The sequence below is a fragment of the Onychostoma macrolepis genome, chromosome 08, assembly GCF_012432095.1.
Source record: "Onychostoma macrolepis isolate SWU-2019 chromosome 08, ASM1243209v1, whole genome shotgun sequence".
NCBI classification, from domain to species: Eukaryota; Metazoa; Chordata; class Actinopteri; order Cypriniformes; family Cyprinidae; genus Onychostoma; species Onychostoma macrolepis.
This window is the reverse complement of record NC_081162.1, coordinates 9,665,757-9,685,781: the sequence shown is the minus strand read 5'-3', so window position 1 is coordinate 9,685,781 and position 20,025 is coordinate 9,665,757. Positions and strand designations below refer to the sequence as shown.

Genomic DNA, 20,025 nt, shown 5'->3' with positions numbered 1-20,025 from the left:
GTAACTGTGTGACAATTTTTTTCATTTCTGAAAACATTAGCTATAAAGATATCATGAATATAATTACATTTTATAGATGCTTTTGTTCAAAGACTGCAAATAATTGTATCAGTTCAAAAATAAATTAGAATAAAGAAGAAGAAGTCTTCCTGTCTTTTTCTTTTTGAAAATTTGATTTGCTCAATAACTAAAAAGGCTGCCTGGAAACTGAAATAAAGAAATTGGGTTTTACTCCACTTTGTCTGATGAATAGGCTATAACAGAAATAATAGGCCTGTCAATAATAATATAAATTTTCCATTCTCAAATTCATATGTGATACAGTTGATATATTAAAGACTATTTTAACTTTCATTTTCAATTAAACCTGTAAACCAAGCGCACGCTAACGTCATCATGTTTCTATAGTGATGACGCTTTGCGTCAAATAGCCCACATTTCGGTTGAAACAATTACTCGCAATCGACTTCAAGTTGCCAGATACCGCTGCATCTATCAGACCGATAACTTGGCACGAACATTAAGATGAAAACAGAGTGACTTGTTTTACGTGCGTTTCACCTGCGCCAGAGGCCCTCAGAAGTGGGCGCGCGTGTGTTTTCCTCAGTATCCCGGCATGCACCGCTTTATTTAGTGTTGTATCTCCGGGAGATGTCAGGCACAGCCCTCTCTCTCTCTCTGCTCCAGCGAGGAGACAAAACCCAGCAAATCTCTCCTCTCAACAGCCCGCAAACAGCAGAACCGACCCCATCTCTACCATCAGACACACACTAATCTCAGCCCGTCTATCCGGTAGGTGTCGGCCGATTGTTTGCGCTTCGCTCCCGGTGTGAAGCGCGCTCAGGGGCAGGTCTCATCTCAGCTGCACCTGCTCCTGCTCGAGCCGCTGACTGAAATAAACAAGCGATGTTTTCAAAGAAAGCCTACTGCACTGTATGGTTTAGAAAACACAGCACTGCCACGCATATTTTAAGTACGCAGTTTAGCACTTGCATTGATGTAGATTGTTATTGTTTACTCCTTGTTGCGTATTTTCGGACGGATGAGATCATTAGCCGGTGGCTGATTATTATGACAGTAACTAGAGACGATTGTGAAGATGGGTGCTATAAAGTGCCATGTATTTGTCATTGAAAACATTTTTGACATTGACACATTCTGGCTGATTGTTTTGGATGTCACGAGAGCTGTGCGAAATTAATTTTAGATCATTTCTGTTTATTTACCATGCTTATAATATTAAATATTTCGAAAATCAACTGCTTTTAAGTCATAATCGATTATTTTTGTGATCTTTTTTTATTGATGCGTTAACATTTAAATGTTTCAAATCAGTTATTTGAAAACCTGCTCATTTTATCTAGCAGATGCATATGCAATATTGTTTTGGACACGTGCTGTCGTTTCTGGATTGTTCACAGGTTCTGAGTAAAAACTCTTGTGTGTCTCTAAGCTTGTAAATATCTTCTGGTGTAATTATATTATTTTTTAGGATGGTGGTTTGTTGATTGTTGCGCTGTCCGCAATGCAGGTGCCGTTTATGATCCTGCTCATCCCCAGCCATTCTCACGTGCATGTGTTGATGTGCACTGACCAATCAGATGCTGCCATGAAAGCCCCACATTTTATTAATCATGATTTTTGTATGGTCTTCATTCATTTTATAAATGGTTTTTTAATAATAGAATCGAAAAGCAGTGACGTTTCTAATAATATCCCATAATCAGTTGCTATTAACCTGCTGCTGTTTTTGTGCCCTGCATAATATGTCATCATACTAGCTTACATCATGCAGGAATATGTAGAGGGTGTGACTACATACTGAAGCACTGGATATTGGATGTTTGTGTGTGTGTTAGATGTGATGTGACTATCGGGACTAGGATATAACAGTGTTTAGAGTCTCCTCTAAAGCTGCAGCTCATTGATTATTAATGCAAGAGAAGGAGAGAGAATTTGGAGGGCAAGAAAGAGAGCTGTTAAGGGAGAGTGTGAGAGATAGTACGGGGGAAAGAACAACAGAGTTGAGTACTAACGTCAGGGGGATTCTTTTGTCTCATGTGGAGCGGGGCGGGGGAGGCCTCACCCTCTGACTGTAGGGACCAGCATCAGTCAGATCAGAGCAAATGTCAGCATCAGCACTCTAAAATGTCTACCAGCCCATAAATGGTTCCTAAAGGAGGGGTGAGGGAGTGAGTCTTCATATATGCCGTGGAATATCACTTCTGAAGGATGGTCAATGCTGCCAGCACCTGTGATTTAACGGTTAATTTACGGTAAGCAGATGGATGCGGGGTACAGATGGTGATGGGGTGCACTTTGTTTCCGATGCCTATTTGATGTCTCATCAGCCTATAAATAAGTGTGTTATGATTTGGTTATTACTAGGGTTATCTTTTGAAATATTGTTTGAACTTACAGACAATTGTGTGCAGTAAATGCCAAATAGGATGGCTGTGTGCTAAGATACCTACAAAAGTACCTATACATGTAAAACACCAACATTTATTTATTTATTGCGTTTCACACAAATTATGAGTACAGGGGTAGATTATAGATGAATAAAGAGTTCTTTTCATGCAGTCCTTTGCACATTACTGTGTTATAACCTCCAAACACTTATAGTGCATAATTTGTAAAATAATTCATTGTCATGTTTGCATTACACATAACCAGCTCCATATGGCTTTTCTGACATATAAACTTGCTAGATAGCTCACCTGGTACTGCACTGCACTTGCTGAGCACTTGATTCATGTTTATTACGTTTGATTTTGTTTATCAGTTTAGTGTAGGTGGTACATTATTGTCAAACACTATCCACCTTATTCTTCAGCGTGGAAGTAAGCTTATGGGCAAGACATCTGGTTCATTAGCCATGGTAGGGAAATAACAACGTGCAGTAAACATGGGTAAAAATGTTTGCACTATACAAACTAGTGTGTACAGTTGAGGTCAAAAGTGTACATCCCCCTTCAGAATCTGCAAAATGTTAATTATTTTACCAAAATAAGAGATTATTCAAAATGCATGTTATTATTTAATTAGTACTGACCTGAATAAGATATTTCACATAAAAGATGTATGTATAGTCCACAAGAGAAAATAATAGTTATATTTATAAAAATGACCCCGTTCAAAAGTTTACAACCCCTTAATTCTTAATGCTGTGTTCTTAACTGAATGATCCACAGCTGTGTTTTTTTTTTTTCATGAGTCCCTTGTTTGTCCTGAACAGTTAAACTGCCTGCTGTTCTTCAGAAAAATCCTTTAGGTCCCACAAATTCTTTGGTTTTCCAGCATTTTTGTGTATTTGAACCCTTTCCAACAATGACTATATGATTTTGAGATCCTTCTTTTCACAGTGAGGACAACTGAGGGACTCATATGCAACTATTACAGAAGGTTCAAATGCTCACTGATGCTCTGGAAAAACAATACATTAAGAGGCAGGGGGTGAACACTTTTGAACAGAATGGAGATGTGTACATTTTTCTTATTTTGCCTAAATATCTTTTTTTTTTTTTTTTTTTCGATTAGTACTGCCCTTCAGAGGCTACAGACAATAGTTACATGTCTCCCAGAAGACAAAATACCCAGATTTTCGAATTCAAAAAGTTTTCACCCCCCGACTATTAATGCGTTTTCCCTTCTCTTATGGGAAAAATAAGGTGGATAGACCATCAACCTTTTTGCGCAACTTACCGGACATTTCATATCCGAGCTGGCGCAATACACACAACAATCAATGTAATAAAACATTGCCAGATACACGTTGATCTGTTCAGATAATACTCTTTTAGTGCCACTCACTGGACATTTCGCTTTCTAAAGTCTTGCAAAACATGTAAGCAATCTAATATCATTTCGCAGAAAGGTCGGCAAAGGCACATTTTTCCAGTGAGCCTGGGTTGAACAAAAGTCCTTCTACATCTGGAATTCAAAGTCTAATTTAAAGCTGAAAATAAGCAGAATGTGAAAAGAAAACAAAGAAATCTTCTATTGTAAAATAAATAACAAATATGTCAGGTGCTGCACTAATTCTAGGCCACTAATCAAAGAAATAAATTTGTGGCATTGATCATGAGTCTCTTCATCTTGTGGAGTTCATGCAGCTCAAGTGCTGTTGTTATTGACGCAAAACCAAATGTTAAAACCTCATTATACAGTATGATGTTGTTATGAAGTCATGGTGGCTGCTGGGAAGCTCTCTTGTTTCAGGAAGTACTCATGTGATTCACTATAGATGACATCACCACTCACAGTTGTACCTTAATATTGGTATTGCTATAGTAGGCATACAAACTCCTTATATGCCTCACTTTTTCATTATTCATAAATTATTCATAGTTTTTGCCTGCTCCACAGAGCCTCGTAGTCTCTCTCTTTCTGTCTTTAAGTAATGGAGGTCATCTGTCAGTGTCCTTTGTTATGTAGCTGCCGTCTTGAGCATAACCAAACACTTTTTTTAATCTTTGTAAGCACAGCAGGTTTGACCGTAGCAAAGTCATTCTCACTGTGTGAAAAGTCTGTGTGCGTTGTGTTGTGAAAAAGAGGTCAGATACGCTATTAATGACACCCAACTGATGTTATAAGTGGATTGTGTTGGAGTCCACACACCAAAATGTTGCATTTAAGGCAGTAGAATTACTAGTCAGATTAAGTTCAAAGAAATATATATCTGTTGTAGGTGCATTTCTTTTTCTTTTTTTAATATGAATAAATTTGATCATAACCCGAAGATATGGGTAATCATTGTTTGAAATTACATCTATGTGACAGTTTTATTTAATGTATATTGTTGAAAAAAAAGTTTTATACTTTATAAATTAGCACTGAAAAGGCATGAACACAGTTATATTTGCAATTCATATTGAATATGCATTTGTAGGAGTTTCCCTTTTGATCTGTAAATTTATGGGAGGAGAGTACTCAAATGAATCACGCAATACGGTTTACTAAGATTTGCGCTCGTCAATTCACTGGTATTTGTGACATTATTTAACAGCCAGAAAAAAGCACGTCTTAAAGCAGGACGGTAATTTGCGCTGCTCTTGGTAGATTGCGCTGATCGTTATGAAATTAGATGTTGCGTCCGAATTGCGCTCTAACGCTAATTTGCCCTGTTTAGTAAATCTGGCCCAAAATAGTAATAGTAATAAATAACAATACAAAAATTCAGGTTCCTGTTGGTTGTGGTTCACACTTATTAAATTCTCACTCTAAATTGAAAGCGAGTCCTTTCTAAATTCCGAATTTTGCATAACCCTGTTTGTTGGTAGTGTGTTTCTTTGTTTCTGTAAATCTTCACATTTGCATCTTTATTGCGTGGTATACTGTATGAATGAGGACAAATGGAGATAGCAAGAAAAAGAGAGAGGACACATGAGGAGGGACGACAGCAAGTGAATTAATAAAAGAGCGGGGCAGAGTCTACTGACTGTCTTCTCTGTGCCGCACCCAGAGTGAGCACAGCCTGGCATTACTCATTCATGCTCATAGGCTTTTCATGAGTTCCACTGACTCGTAGTCTTCCTCAAACATCTCTTACCCTCTTTTTAGCCACACTGTCTGTGTTCAAATTAAATGTATATATATGTGTTTTGTTTTCAGAAACCCACAGTGTTTTTGTTTTGCCTTTTAGACTTTAGAGCGAATACAGTGCGCTGCTTTTTCCATCCTTTTGTTGTGTCTGTCTTGTGGAGGGCTGTGGTTAGTCTTTTCAGAGCGAGAGTGTGTTTAAGGCATCTGCTCCTGTCTTCTGATCAACCACACTACCATTTTTGGCTGCTCCTTTTTCTCGTTTTCAGCTTGATGTTATGAAAAAAACATGACCATACATGTTTTTGCAAGCCTGAAATATAAGTTGCCGTCTAAATCACTGCAGTGTCCAGATGAAATGTCCACCGAGTGTCGCTAAAAGTGATTGATTTTCTCCTATAAAGTCTAAAAGTCTATATAGTGTTTTATGGATTTTTAACACAACCAATAGGAATGCATTTTGTCCTAAAGCTTACTATAATCAATAGATCTTAAATGTAATTTTTTTTTATCTAACTTTCACAATTCAAGACATTATTAATTGATAACATTTATACACCACTACTGCTTGTTTCACTTGGAAACTGCTGCAGTTTCCTCCCACAGTAAAATTTTTCAAATTTTTTTCATCATTAGCAGAATAAATGTTAAGTATGATTAGCAATGCGGACCTTCAACACACCCGTGAGGCGTTCTCTTATCTCTTGTGTTTCTCCTTTTTACTCAGTCTTTCTGAATGGCTGGATTTGTCAGTTTTATTGTGTTGGAATATCATGATAGGAGGAAGTGCACCCAGAGGAGAGAGTCTGCCTAAGTTCTCTGTTAATAATTTAAACTACACAGGGTTTTATAAGGACCCTTTTACTAAATCAAAGCCTTTCTTAAGAAGTCATGGTGGGGACACTTTCTTTTATCTTCTGGTAGAAGCAGAAAAACAAACAAACATGGTGTTAGATTAATACATTAGCCTACAAGTGAGTATATTTGTAGGAAGTACAAACTGGAATATGATATATTAGTCTGGACTAAAGTGTTTTTGAAAGACACTTACTGCCCCTTAATACTTAAAATGGAATTTTCTTTGATTTGGAAATAAGAGACAAGAGTTTGATGTACTTGATCAACTTTCCGAACTCGAAACTTGAAACTCAAAACTGTCTGTCTTAAAATATCCTTTATTTAAACTAAGGTACTCATCAAAATTGCATGAGCAGAGGATTTGCATGAAAGTCTTAAAGTCACAGCAGCAAACATGATTAAACATATTCAAGGCATGTTTTTGATCTACTTCAGCAGTTTTTTGCTACATGAGTACAAGGAAAATGGACATTTAATCTAGTCTTCCATTTATATGCACCATTATATAAAGTAATAAAAACAGTGTTTATGTAATGTATGCTACCATTCACAAGTCTGGGATCGGTATAAGATTTATTGAATAAAGACTCTTATGCTCACTGAGCTCAAGAAACATGTTGTATTATCAGTTTTGAAAATTTTTTTTGTGGAAACCGTGATACATTTTTCAGGATTCTTTGACGCAATAAAGTTAAAAAATAACAGCATTTATTTGTAGATAAATGTTTTGTAATACCGTAAAAGTCTTTGTCACTTTTGAAAAAAAAAAATTAATAATCTGACCCCAAAACTTTTGAACAGTAGTATGCATACTGTATATTTTATATTGCTAATTATACATTTTAATATACGAAAAATGCAGTGTAGAGATTCCTGTGAACACGTTAAGAGTGATGACACAAATAGATTGAGGCAGAACTTGAATCAGAACTGAATTGATTCGTTAAAATGAATCATTTGAACCAAATTCATTGAAATTAAACAAACTTAATCAAATACTGTTTTTACTTTAAATGATGCTATTAAAACATATTTCTATACTTTTGAGACAAGGATCAAATAATCACAGAAAATCAATGGCTAAAAAAGAATCAAAACCATAATGGCTTAAAAAAGCACTGTATCATTGATAATTACAACATTGCTTGAATATTCAATATATCACCCAGACCTACTAAAATTTTAAGTGGATCAGAAAACATCAAGGGAAAAAAAAATCTAATGATGAAATATGTATGATATGACCTCTTTAAGAGTGCTTTGGGATGGGGGATGGTCCCTGAGCAGTGCAGGGTCTGTGGAAACCAGCCCAGCGTTCACCCCCTTAAATCAATACTTCCACAAACAGTATCTACAGACTCTCCATCGCTTCTCTGCCTCATCTGAAACGCATTATGTAATGTCAAACCATTATGCTGTCATTAGATAAATATAGCTATTTGTCTTCTCGGACAGAGGGACGATGATTCTGGGAAGGGGTAGTGATATCCGAAGTAAACAATTTAATTGCAGTAATGTGTTTGTGTGTGTGTAAGTACTGTATGACAGTCTCCTGACCTCACTATGTGGCTGTGACTCCATTGTAAACATCTCATGTGAGTGTAGTTTTATCCAGCACTGACTTCACATGTGCAGTTTTATAGAAGCTTGTCCTGATTACACAAACAGTCACATCTGTATTTCGCCTGTACTTATGTGCCTGAAGAGTGATTTTGGTTTTATGTTGAATTACTTTAAAGATGTATTTTGGCATGTACTCTGGGAATTGCAGAGTAGCAGATATCCTGATGTTGATGTCTCCGAAGAGGTTTAATTAAAGATGCTGTAAGTGATATTTTTTAATGGAATGACACTCAGAAAATGTCCCTATTACAGTACCTGTCAGATCTGAATTAGATGTCCTAAAATATCTTGAAATAATACACTTGTGTATGTGGCAGCACTGAATCTGTAACCTGCAAAAATGTGACTACAGTCAAATTCTTTTTTAGATAAAAAGAAATTTGAGGTGCTTTTTGTGTGTCAAACGTTTTGTGTGTTTCATGCTAGAATAATATTTTACTTCTGTTGTGCTTGATAATGATGGAATTAATATAGACTGTATTAGTTTGTGGTTATTAGATCTTTTTTCTTTGTATCGGTATTATTATACAATAACAATTATATATACACATAAAATTTTCCATCATAATCAGTTATAATGTAGTAGAAAATATCTAGCTTTAGAAAATATCATATTTTATCTCAAAAATTAGTTTGTGGTGTTTTATTTTTGCGTTTTAGTATATAAAATAAGAATATTATTATTTATTTACTTAAATTATTATTTAAATTATTTTTATATTTGTTTAAAAAATAGTATAGAATTTTATAATCAGCCAGCTACACTAAAAACATATTTCATGCAGAAAATAAATTTCATTCAGAAATTGCTAGTAAATGTCACAAATGATTACAAAGAAGAAACAGCAAGTAAAAGTAACGCATTAAATTAACCGAGAAATAGAAAGTATAAAGTCAGAAATAGTCATTTCTTGTAAAATGTCCTCCAGTAACCTTGGAGCTAGGTGTGCAATTGACTAATGTAACTTTTAGTCATAGGGAGTGATAACTGCCAGAAGGCTGAATATTCTATATATCTGACCAGTATTTTCTTTTCTTGTATTTACAGGTCTCCTGGGCTAGTGTGTGTGCAGGTGTGAGTGAGTGAGCTTATTTATACATGTGAGTGTGACCGCGTACCATCGTCAACATGGCCTCGGTGAGTGTGACCTTGGAGAATCAACTGCACAGCGCACAGAAAAACCTGCTGTTCCTGCAACAAGACCATGCCAACACATTGAAAGGCCTGCATGCTGAGATCCGCCGCCTACAACAGCACTGCACAGGTACACACACACACACACATGCCAATACACTGAGCATCATGTAGTGATTGCCACTTACAGCAAAACTGCACTAAGCAAGCATCCATAAACCCATACATTATTCATTTGTAAAATGTCTACACTAAATGAAGCATGAAAAATGGAGTGTCTCATTTATTTAATGGCTCAAATTCTCATTATAATTACTTGCTTATGTAAAATGTTTTTGCTGAGCAATGATGAAACATTATTGCCAGTTTTAGTGCATTTACTATTATTTTGTTTAGGTAATCTAGTATTGTTTTTATTTTATTTTTGTATTTTTGCCACTTTTAATTCAGAGATTCTGGAAATGAGAGGACGAATAGGGGAGGATGGGATTGGGATGCGACTCGAGTCGGATTTGAACTCACCCACACAAGTGCCCTCATGAAGTGGGCGCCAAATCCTGTGCATGACGACTCAGTTTAATGATGTTGACATCTTGAGGTCACTTGTGGTGGCATCATATTAAATGTCTATGTCAAAAATGAACATAAATCTGTGGCACTTTGTCAGAGACACATGCTGCACATAGAGCTTATGCAGTCCAGTCACCAGGTCACTTCTCTGTGCTAATAGAGTAAATGGTGCCACAGGGATTATTGTTTAGGATTGTGAGAATAAAGTTAATCTCATTGTAGATGGCTTGATCCTCATCTAAAGGCCATTTCAAACTGACGTGATGCGAAAAAGCAAGGTGAATCGCCGACGAATGGTGCTTTCACACCGAGTGTGAAACGATTGATCGCCTTTGCTAATTCACGTCTACATGCTAGGTGGCGCCGACCAACAATGCATTTTTCCTCAGATATGTATCTCGTATATGGATTTTGTGGACATTGTCCGCTGTTCAATATACAGCATTAAATTAAGATAAATAAAGTTTGGTTCTGCACCAGAAACACAAACTATCTATAATGCTTACAAGAAAACATCTTAAAATAGTATAAAGTACAATTAGCATCAAGCCAAATATGAAAATTGATGTAATTATTAATGTTTTTGCTTTAAAACCCATTTTAAACCTTTATCGAGTGCTTGTAATAACTTCCGATTGTGATCTATAGTTGATTTTGATTCTGTAATAGGCAGACATGCACTCTTTGTATGTTTAATCATTTTAAAAAATTTGGTGCGATGACGCTTTTGAATCGAAACAATAGATCCCTGTGGGGCTAGTCACATTAGGTGCAATCATTGTTTTTTTCCCCCCGTCACTCCACGATGTAACAGGCCATCCAATTAAATTTGAGCTAAGATCACATGCCCAGAGCAGCTACTGTTGCACAAAAAGGCAAGAGGCACCGAAGAAGAGTATTCTGAGAGAGAAGAGGATGCTGAGTTCTTGTTATCATTGGTATCTAAGAACAGAATTTTTGCGTTCAGTGTGAAAAGGCCTTAACGCTGCTTCACTCCAATCTCCATGGCCATTTTTTTTTTTAAGTAACCATGAAATCGTTGTGCTATTATTGTGTGTGTGATTTATTATTGCACAAAACAAAACATCACAGCCAAACAGCAAAGCAAAACAAAACAAATCACCAAAGCAAAACCACAAAACAAAACAAACAAAAATATCAAAGCAAAACAGCAAAGTAAAAACAAAACCACAAAACAAAACAGCCAAGCAAAAATGCAACGTAAAGGCAAAACAAAACAACTAAACAAAACAGCATGGAATACTGTCTTATTGTTTGCAGTATATTGAAGCACAAAACAAAAAAACTCAGTAAACTACATAATTTGAAGTTTCATGTTGTTTGTATTGTTCCACTGACTCCCACATGCTCTTTTATCCTTGGTTGACTCTCTCTTGTGTTACTTTTTCTCTGTTTTTGCTCTCACTCTCTTGATCTCCTCCTGTTTCAGGTGATGTCTTGTGTCATGTGATCTTCAACTGTTGTCATTTAAGGTAGTGTGATGCTCTGTGCTGCCAGCCTAACATTTGATCTCTCTCTCTCTCTCTCTCTCACACTCCTCCCTTTGTCGTTCTGTCCACTCCTTCTGTCCTCTCTTTTGTTTCACAGATCTGACATATGAGCTGACAATGCGGAGTTCTGATCCAGGCGGTAAGATTTCTCACGCACGCTTTACATGTGGCTGCATTCACACTCAGAACAAAATGCTTATGCAAGGGGGCTGTGTGTGTGTGTCAGGTGTTGCTAGGATGCTGTCAAAGTGCTCGTCATCCACACGTTCACCTGTTAAAAGAAATCTCTTAACAGCCTGGTAGACGCACAGACAGATGGACATGCAGACAGCAGGAGGAAGGCCAAATCCAGAAATGCTGTTCATATTTATTTTTAGTTTCTTGTTTTGTCTGGCAGTCTCTTTATTTATCTGCCACTTTATTGCTCCCTCTTTGTAGCAGGTTGCAAATAAGAGTTTTTTTGTTTCCCGCAAAGAAAGAGAACTGTGTCCCTCTTCGCACATATACCACCATGGACGTGCCTTGTAACCTGGCAACCAGCGACCCACCCAGCAAACACACACACACATAGACACACATGCAGTTTCCAGACAAAACAGTGAAGGCGTTGAGACTTTGAGAGTTTTTTACATGATAAAGACTGTACATGTACATGTACATGTGTAATCTTTATTACACAAGAACAACAAATAAATGCATGAAATATTGATTTTGGAGTTGAAATTATTATTAAATATTATTATCTCACAAAAAAAATAAAATAAATAAAATAACAAAGAACACCATGACGAACACTGTAACAATATTACGATATTTATTTTTATATTAATATGATTAATCTGCTGATTGTATTTCTGCAGTTGACTAGTTAGAATAATGTATTCCAGAGAGCTGTGTATAATGAATTAGTTTCACATTTGTTTAGTGTCTGTATGGTTGGACAGGCTGTTGTTTGTGTTCGCGCTTGTGGCTGATGTGAGCCAGATCCGTGTCTAGCACAGGAAATGAGATTATGAATGACTACACTAATACAGCACTAATGCAAACGGCTAATGCATCATCTGCAACCTGCTGACTACATCCCCACGCTCATGTTCCTAACAATAGCCATGATATTTCAGACCAGCACCGGTGCCATACATCAAAACACTCGGTTTTATGTGCGATGACATTCACAAATGACATGAGAGACTTTGCAAATGATAATCACACGTTCCTCTCATTTCAAAGATTAAGCGTCATTCTTAATCCAGCCATCACATAATAATAGAGATTATTTCTGTTCCAATTTAAAACAGCACTTTATGTCGACTGTAGTAACAGCAGATGGTTCATTCTCATTAAACTACATGTCCGTAACAGATAACTACACCACCGATCGCTGATTAGAGCGACATCTGTTGTCTCTCTACCATGACACATGTGATATTAGCATTGTGAAGAATGAAGTATACTTATCACAGTTTCACATGTAAGTACTCTCATACTGAAGCTGTTGCTTTGACCTCAGATGACTGTGCTGGAGTGTGTTTCGTGGATGTATTATGGCTGTCCAACTGGGTTTGTGTGTGAATTTTGATGGTGACCTCATTATCTGGTGTGGGCAGGGAAAGTGTGAGAGAGTGTGATTCGGTCTTCAACATGAGCTCATTCTGCATGTCTATTTTAATAACTATTAGAGAGATCACATAGAACTGAGACCCTCATCTCAGATGAAGTTTAACTTCAATATGTGAATCTGACATTGAAGGACATTTTATTTTATTTTATTTTATTTTATTTTATTTTATTTTATTTTATTTTATTTATTTATTTGTTTGTTTGTTTTGTTTTGTTGTTAATGCTATTTGTATATGCCATTTTGTCTATTATGTTGTTTCACTTTGGTTGGTTTGCACTAATTTAAATATGCAGCATTTTTCTGATTAATTGGATACAATTTTCTGATTTTTAAAAAAAATTTTTTAAAACATATTTGCTAAATCATTTGATAAATTTCTGATTCTTTTAATTTTACTCCATATACTACTATACTGTTCTTTCTTCCTTTCTTTTATTTTCTTTTCTTTTTCTTTTTTTCTTTTATTGCTTTGGCAGTTGCAAATGTTTACTTTTCGTCTTTTGTCTTGCCAGTGATGCATGATAAATTTAAACTGAGAAAAAGCAAGAAAGTGAGAGAGAGAGAGAAATCTTCCCTTGTGTACCATTGTTTAAGCTGTTGCAAAGCTGAAGGTCAATAAAGAGGGACATTGCTATTCCCCCAACCTTCACATCCATTAGCAGTGTAACAGGAGATAGGATCTCTGTCTATGTGTGTCTGCCCTTCACTCCCCCTCCTTATGAGTGTGTGGAGTCTCTCTCTGAGGTGCCCGTCTCAGCCCCACCCTATTTGGCTGCTAAATGCATGTCTTTAACAATCTTAGACATTTATAAGATTACCAACATAACCCATGTACATTTCTTTAATGATGAGGTGATTTTCAATAAGATGGTTCAGAATTATCCATGCAATTACAATGTACATATCCAGCTAAATTTATGTAGAAATCAATAATATCTATGCTGAGCTAAGCTAACCGAGCTGTTCCCATAATACAACAAATGCTGTTTGTCAAAAGCTTAACATCAGATCTTAAGGGAGGAGTGGATTGTTCCTGTATAGGAAAAGGTTTGATGTTTCATAGCCATTAGTTCTGCAGGGGTAATTGGTTTATTGATGTGTGATTCACAGTTCACTGCTGCCCTCTGCAGGCTAATGTTTTAGCCAGTTTGCAGAAAGTCTTTAAGTAAACATATTATTTCAGACATTGTACTTATCAATAGCTTTATTCCAAAACCTAGTGAAATCCTTCTCTTCCTAGATAGACAGCTGCCTTGTGCCTTCTAAGGAAGCATAATCATCATTACTCACAAGTGATCAATTAAAAAACACTTTGCATAGACATTAACTCATGTGGCACACAAGTAGCACTGGAGACTAGAGAAGAATCTTAAAATGCTGACAACAAATGATGATAATAGTGAAAGGTTCTTCAAGTCCAGTCCTGGAGGGCCAGTGTCCTGTAGACATGAGTACAATCCCAATTTATCGCACCCGTCTGCAACTTTCAAGTAATTCTGAACACTTTATAAGTTTATTCGGATGTGTTTGGTTTGGGTTAGAGCTAAACTCAGCATAGTAATAAAATGTATATTTGTGTGTAGCATCCTTTTTAAATGTTTGGACCTAACATCTTGTTCTCTCTCAGATGATGGTGAGGCTCGTTGCAGAGAGCTGCACCAGCGCTGTGAGGAGCTGGAGGTTCAGCTGAAGGCTAAAGAGCAGGAGAACACGGAGCTCCTGCGGGATCTTGAGCAGAAGAACGCCATGATCTCGGTGTTGGAGAACACCATCCGTGAGCGAGAGAAGAAGTACCTGGATGAGCTAAAGTTGAAGAGCCATAAGTTGGCTGTCCTGTCTGGAGAGCTGGAGCAAAGAGCCAGCACCATTGCCTACCTCACCTCCCAGCTCCACGCTACCAAAAAACGCCTTCTTGCCGGGGGAGCTGCGAGTATAAGCCCCTCTGTCAGCCCTGTCGGCTCTTTCAAACCCGCCCCTCCTCCCGCTTCTGCGGCATCAGGAAATGACAAAGACGTCCGGCAACCCGAGACCCCTCGCAGACGCATGCGCAAAAGTCTTTCGCAGCCGCTGCACTCTGAATATACAGAGCTGTACCGGTTGGGTGCCGCAGATGGCCGCAGGGTTGTACTGAGGGATTCGGTAGATGCCATGCCAGATCCCACTCCGTTTCTGCAAGCCAGAGAGCCCACGGCCCCCGTAGAGTCTCAACCAGTGCTGCGGGAACGCCCTTCTGTAATCCCGCCCATCGCTTCTTCAGCCACACCCCCTGCACCATCAAGCCCCGCCCACATCCCAGTGCCCCCAAGTCCCAGGAATAGTCCAGCACGGGAGGGACCCCATCCCCGTGCTAACGCACATATAGGAGTGGCGCATCGCATTCACCGCTCGCCCTCAGCAGGTGGAGGTGCGGCCCGGCAACAGGCTGAAGTGGAGACCCTCGCCGTGGACCAGGTCAATGGGGAGCAGGTGGTTCGCAAACGCTCAGGTGCAGACAGAACTGTTTAAGACTGACAAATGCGCACATATACACATCCTAAAACAGATAGTATATTAACATAGACGTATTAAGACCAATGCAGTATATGCGGAAATCTTTATGACTGTGAAAACACACAAACATGGATACAGATGCTCAAATCATCAACATATCACCAACAACCTAGTCAATAAACGAATAGAACACAAACACAATACAAATTTAAACAACTAACAAACACAATAGCACAGCACAACCCTGGGAAATGCTGAACAACACACCAGTGAACAAGATTTAGGCAAAGACTGTTTTTGCGAGTGTGAGAGAATATGTATGTGTTTTAAAGGGAAAGATGGAGAGACTACGGATGGCAGCAAGAGCTTCTGTATGTCCTGCTGCTTTTTATGCAACACTGTATAAATGAAAAAAAAAAAAAAGATGTAAAAGACTTTTGTTCATGGTCATTTGAATAACTTCTGTCTCACCTCGGTTGGGAAGGAGAACTGTGAGCATGCCAAATGTTTGTTTTTCTTTCCCATTTGACTTTCAGCACCTTCTTCACGCTTTCTGTTCTTCTCGTCATCGATGTCCCGCTCCGTTTGACTCAAGGTGCAAACACACACTCATATATTGCCAAATCTCTTCATTGCCTGCTGATTTAATGTTCTAATGCATATTCATATCTACTCATATTTATTCATGAGCACTGCAGTAGTACTGGAATCTCCACACTCCTTCAACTCTCCTTCCCCTTTCATTCACATATCTACAGGCTAATGTGAACAATCCTGCTGCTCCTAATTAAATGCCTACAGAAATCAAAGGTCTCAAAGAGGTCACTTCAGTTTATGATCTTGTTTCACTTGCTTTTATTAATAACATTCTACATATAAAAAATAAGTTCACCCAAAAAATGAAGATTCTGTCATTAATTACTCACCCTCATGTGGTTTCAAACCCGTAAGACCTTCGGTTATTTTCTGAATACAAATGAAGATATTTTTGATAAAATCCGAGAGATTTCTGGCACTGCGTAGACAGCAACACAACTGACATGTTCAAGGCCCAGAAAGTGTTAGGTATTCTCGTAGCTTCATAACATTACGGCTATTTTAACAATGACCATACTACCTTTTTGGGCCTTGAACATGTCAGTTGCATTGCGGTCTATGGAGGGTCAGAAAGCTCTCGGATTTCATCAAAAATATCTTCATTTGTGTTCCGAAGATGAACAAAGGTCTTACAGATTTGGAACAACATGAGGGTGAGTAATAAATGACAGAATTTTCATTAACTATGCCTTCAAAGATGTATTACTCATTGTTTAAGATGAAGAAATTATGGACGATGGAGCTACAATAATATACTGGGGAAGAACATTCCTCCTGCTTACTTCTGAACACAGAATTTTGTGATTATTAAGTGGTCTTTGTTAGGGGTATTTTGCATGTGTGGACAATATCATGTCCACATCTGAAAATGCAGTTTAATTCAAGGAGCAAAGTAGTTTCAATTTCTCCCATTCCTGACTAAATCAAAAGACATTTACCCATATTATCACTCACATGGAATGAAAAATGACAAACGTCAAGTATTTTATGAAGTGAATTTATTTTATATTAGCAGTACAAAAATAAACATACATACTGATAAACAAATCTAGGAAGGTGTACAAGCAATAGCAATGGAATCTTATTGGTTTAAGACAATCAGCTGCTTGTTAAAGAGCTCGGGGAAGTGAGGTAGAGAGCGCCCGAGCCCTTTAACAAGATTTGCTCTCGACTCGACACACTTCGTCAAGCTTATTATGGTTTAATGTGATTTTACCATAAGCCTTGTTTTATTTTGAATGTTCGCTGACGTAAATGGCAGGAACAAACAGATTAAATCATTGAGAAGGTTGAAACGGCTCAGTAGAGAACAATCAATGCACGTTTGCATAAGTATCAAGGAAAATATATATATACATGATGCTCTGCAAATCTCTTTAGATAATAAACTGTTAATAATACCTGTTATTCATCATACATTTTAAATAATACAAAATTCCATTATTCAGATAAACTAAATCATGAAAAAAAACTACATTTATAAAAATCATCAATCTGGAAAAAAAAAATGTACAGGCATGTGCTCATCATAACTCTCGCTTCAGAGACAAAAAACATTGGAAACAGTCGCCAATCAAGCAAATGCAACCTTGTTTTTCTGCTGTCAATTTAACACAAAACTTGGGCAGAGATCGTGCACAGAGTGCTGTTTAATAGCATTTAGTCCATGTTCCATATTTTTATTTTGTTAGGTTATTTTTGTATTGAAAGAAGTGACAGATCCAAGATTGACCCGTGCCAAGTGACCCATAAGTGGCCCTTATGACAGAAAGTACCCAAGAAAGAATGACATCACGAGTCCAAAAACTGTCACACAGCTATAAATGGGTCCAGAACTGGCAGCATCTGTGTAATAATCCACATCTGTCTCATTGTGAACATGATCTCCTGAATGCTCACCACCATGTCCTTCGTGCCCATGCCCGTGTCCATGTCCGTGGCCGTACCCGTGGCCATGCCCATATCCTGCACCGTAGCCTCCGTATCCTCCATAGCCTCCATACCCGTGCCCATACCCATATCCAGGTCGGGCCAAGGAGCTCAAACCGTGTCCGACCAGCATTCCCCCTAGAGCTCCGGCAGCAGCAGCCCCTGCTACCTTCCCAGTGCTGTGTCCCGAAGAGCCTCCGGTGTGGGCTGGTGGGGCACGGTAATGTCCACCGCCTCCTCCCCAGCCCGCACGACCGGAGCTGCTGCCGCCCCATCCTCCACCTCGGCCTCCTCCGCGCCCGAAGCCCCCGCCCCGACGCGACTGGACCACAGGAAACATCACCATCAGGAGTAACAGGCAGTTCATCAACGAGAAGATTTTATATTGGGAGAACATGCCGGAAGATGCTGTGAAAACACAAGGTCAGAGGTTGACTGAATCCACGTCTGGTAACAAAGGCTGTGCATGCAAACTCTGTGAAAGCAAAGAGCTAAACATAGTTCAAAAAACCAATCAGTCTTAGACTCGTAGGTCCCAATGAGATCTGTCTGATTAGTGGACACAGAGGACACAGCGTCGGGGGGAAGGATATAGAGAGAGCCAATAATGTCAAGAAAGAGAAATTAGAGAGGTCTTCTTTTCTAAAATGTCTATAGGTTCTTATCTGAAAAAAGTAGCATATTTATCATGTATTCATGTAAGCATAAAAAGAAAGCATAAGCTTAATACATTTGAGAGACAATTCTGTTTTTAAAACAAGGGAAAAATAATCGAAGATGCATTTAAAACAGATCTTTTAAGAATGTTTATGTTAACATTTTTTTTTTCATAGTAAAAAAAGTGTTAAAGACTGCACACAATGTCCTTTGAGAAAGAAAAACAAATTACAAAGTCTTTCTTCAGAGGCCATAAAAATACAAAAGTGCCCATGCAGTGATTAGATGGTTTCAGTGTAACGTCTGTCCGTCCGTCTGTCTGTCTGTCTCTCTGTCTGTCCGTCTGTCTGTCCGTCTGTCTGTCTGTCTGTCCGTCCGTCCGTCCGGCCGTCTGTCTGTCTGACTCTCTGTCTGTCTGTCTGTCTGTCTGTCTCGTCTGTCTGTCTGTTCGTCTGTCTGTCCGCCCGCCTGTCCGCCGTCTGTCTGTCTGACTCTGTCTGTCTGTCTGTCTGACTCTCTGTCTGTCTGTCCGTCCGTCCGTCCGTCCGTCCGTCCGCCGTCTGTCTGTCTGACTCTCTGTCTGTCTGTCTGTCTGTCTCTCTGTCTGTCTGTGTCTGTCTGTCCGTCCGTCTGTCCGGCTGTCTGTCTGTCTGACTCTCTGTCTGTCTGTGTCTGTCTGTCCGTCCGGCTGTCTGTCTGTCTGTGTCCGTCTGTCCGGCTGTCTGTCTGTCTGTCTCTCTGTCTGTCTGTGTCTGTCTGTCCGTCCGTCTGTCCGGCTGTCTGTCTGTCTGACTCTCTGTCTGTCTGTCTGTCTCTCTGTCTGTCTGTGTCTGTCTGTCCGTCCGGCTGTCTGTCTGTCTGACTCTCTGTCTGTCTCTCTGTCTGTCTGTCTGTCTGTCTCTCTGTCTGTCTGTCTGTCGTCTGTCTGTCTGTCTGTTCTGTCTGTCTGTCTGTTCGTCTGTCTGACTTCGTCTGTCTGTCTGTTCGTCTGTCTGTCTGTCTCTGTCTGTCTGTCTGTCTGTCTGTCTGTCTGTCTGTCTGTCTGACTCTCTGTCTGTCTGTCTGTCTCTCTGTCTGTCTGTCTCTCTGTCTGTCTGTCCGTCTGTCTGACTCTCTGTCTGTCTGTCTGTCTCTCCGTCCGGCTGTCTGTCTGTCTAGAACTATTGGTAACACTTTACAATAAGCTTACGTTTGTTAACATTAGTTGACTACATTATAAACTAACAATGATAAATACTTCTAAAGCATTTATTAATCTTAGTTAATGTTGATTCCGACATTTACTAATACATTATTAAAAACAATAGTTGTGACTATTAACATTATTTAATAGACCTGAGCTAACATGGACTAACAATGAACAGTTGCATTTTTATTCATTAATGTTAACAAAGATTAATAAATATTGTAACAATTTATTTCTCATTGTTAATGTTAGTTAATTTAATATAGTTATCAAATAAAACCTTGTTGTAAAGTGTTACTGAACCTAT

At 38.5% G+C, this 20,025-nt stretch overlaps 2 protein-coding genes across 2 annotated transcripts; one reads left to right on the top strand and one right to left on the bottom strand.

The window, feature by feature from the left end:
- The first annotated feature begins 424 nt into the window (after window positions 1-424).
- ccdc92 (coiled-coil domain containing 92) lies at window positions 425-16,187 on the top strand. Its single transcript, XM_058783706.1, has 4 exons — window positions 425-792; window positions 9,071-9,287; window positions 11,336-11,377; window positions 14,487-16,187. Exons 2-4 carry the CDS (start codon window positions 9,152-9,154, stop codon window positions 15,362-15,364), a joined length of 1,056 nt encoding a protein of 351 aa, XP_058639689.1. The 5' UTR covers window positions 425-792; window positions 9,071-9,151; the 3' UTR covers window positions 15,365-16,187.
- A 450-nt stretch (window positions 16,188-16,637) lies between these two features.
- Window positions 16,638-18,831, bottom strand: prnpa (prion protein a). The gene has a single exon (XM_058785509.1). It carries the CDS (start codon window positions 18,270-18,272, stop codon window positions 17,706-17,708), a length of 567 nt encoding a protein of 188 aa, XP_058641492.1. The 5' UTR covers window positions 18,273-18,831; the 3' UTR covers window positions 16,638-17,705.
- Window positions 18,832-20,025: the final 1,194 nt, after the last annotated feature.

What these genes read in the sequence shown, in the direction of transcription:
- ccdc92 (XM_058783706.1), top strand. Translation starts at nt 9,152, where the DNA reads ATGGCCTCGGTGAGTGTGACCTTGGAGAATCAACTGCACAGCGCACAG. An exon ending in CCTACAACAGCACTGCACAG is followed by an intron (nt 9,288 to 11,335) that starts GTACACACACAC and finishes TTTGTTTCACAG; the next exon opens with ATCTGACATATGAGCTGACA. An exon ending in GCGGAGTTCTGATCCAGGCG is followed by an intron (nt 11,378 to 14,486) that starts GTAAGATTTCTC and finishes GTTCTCTCTCAG; the next exon opens with ATGATGGTGAGGCTCGTTGC.
- prnpa (XM_058785509.1), bottom strand. Translation starts at nt 18,272, where the DNA reads ATGTTCTCCCAATATAAAATCTTCTCGTTGATGAACTGCCTGTTACTC.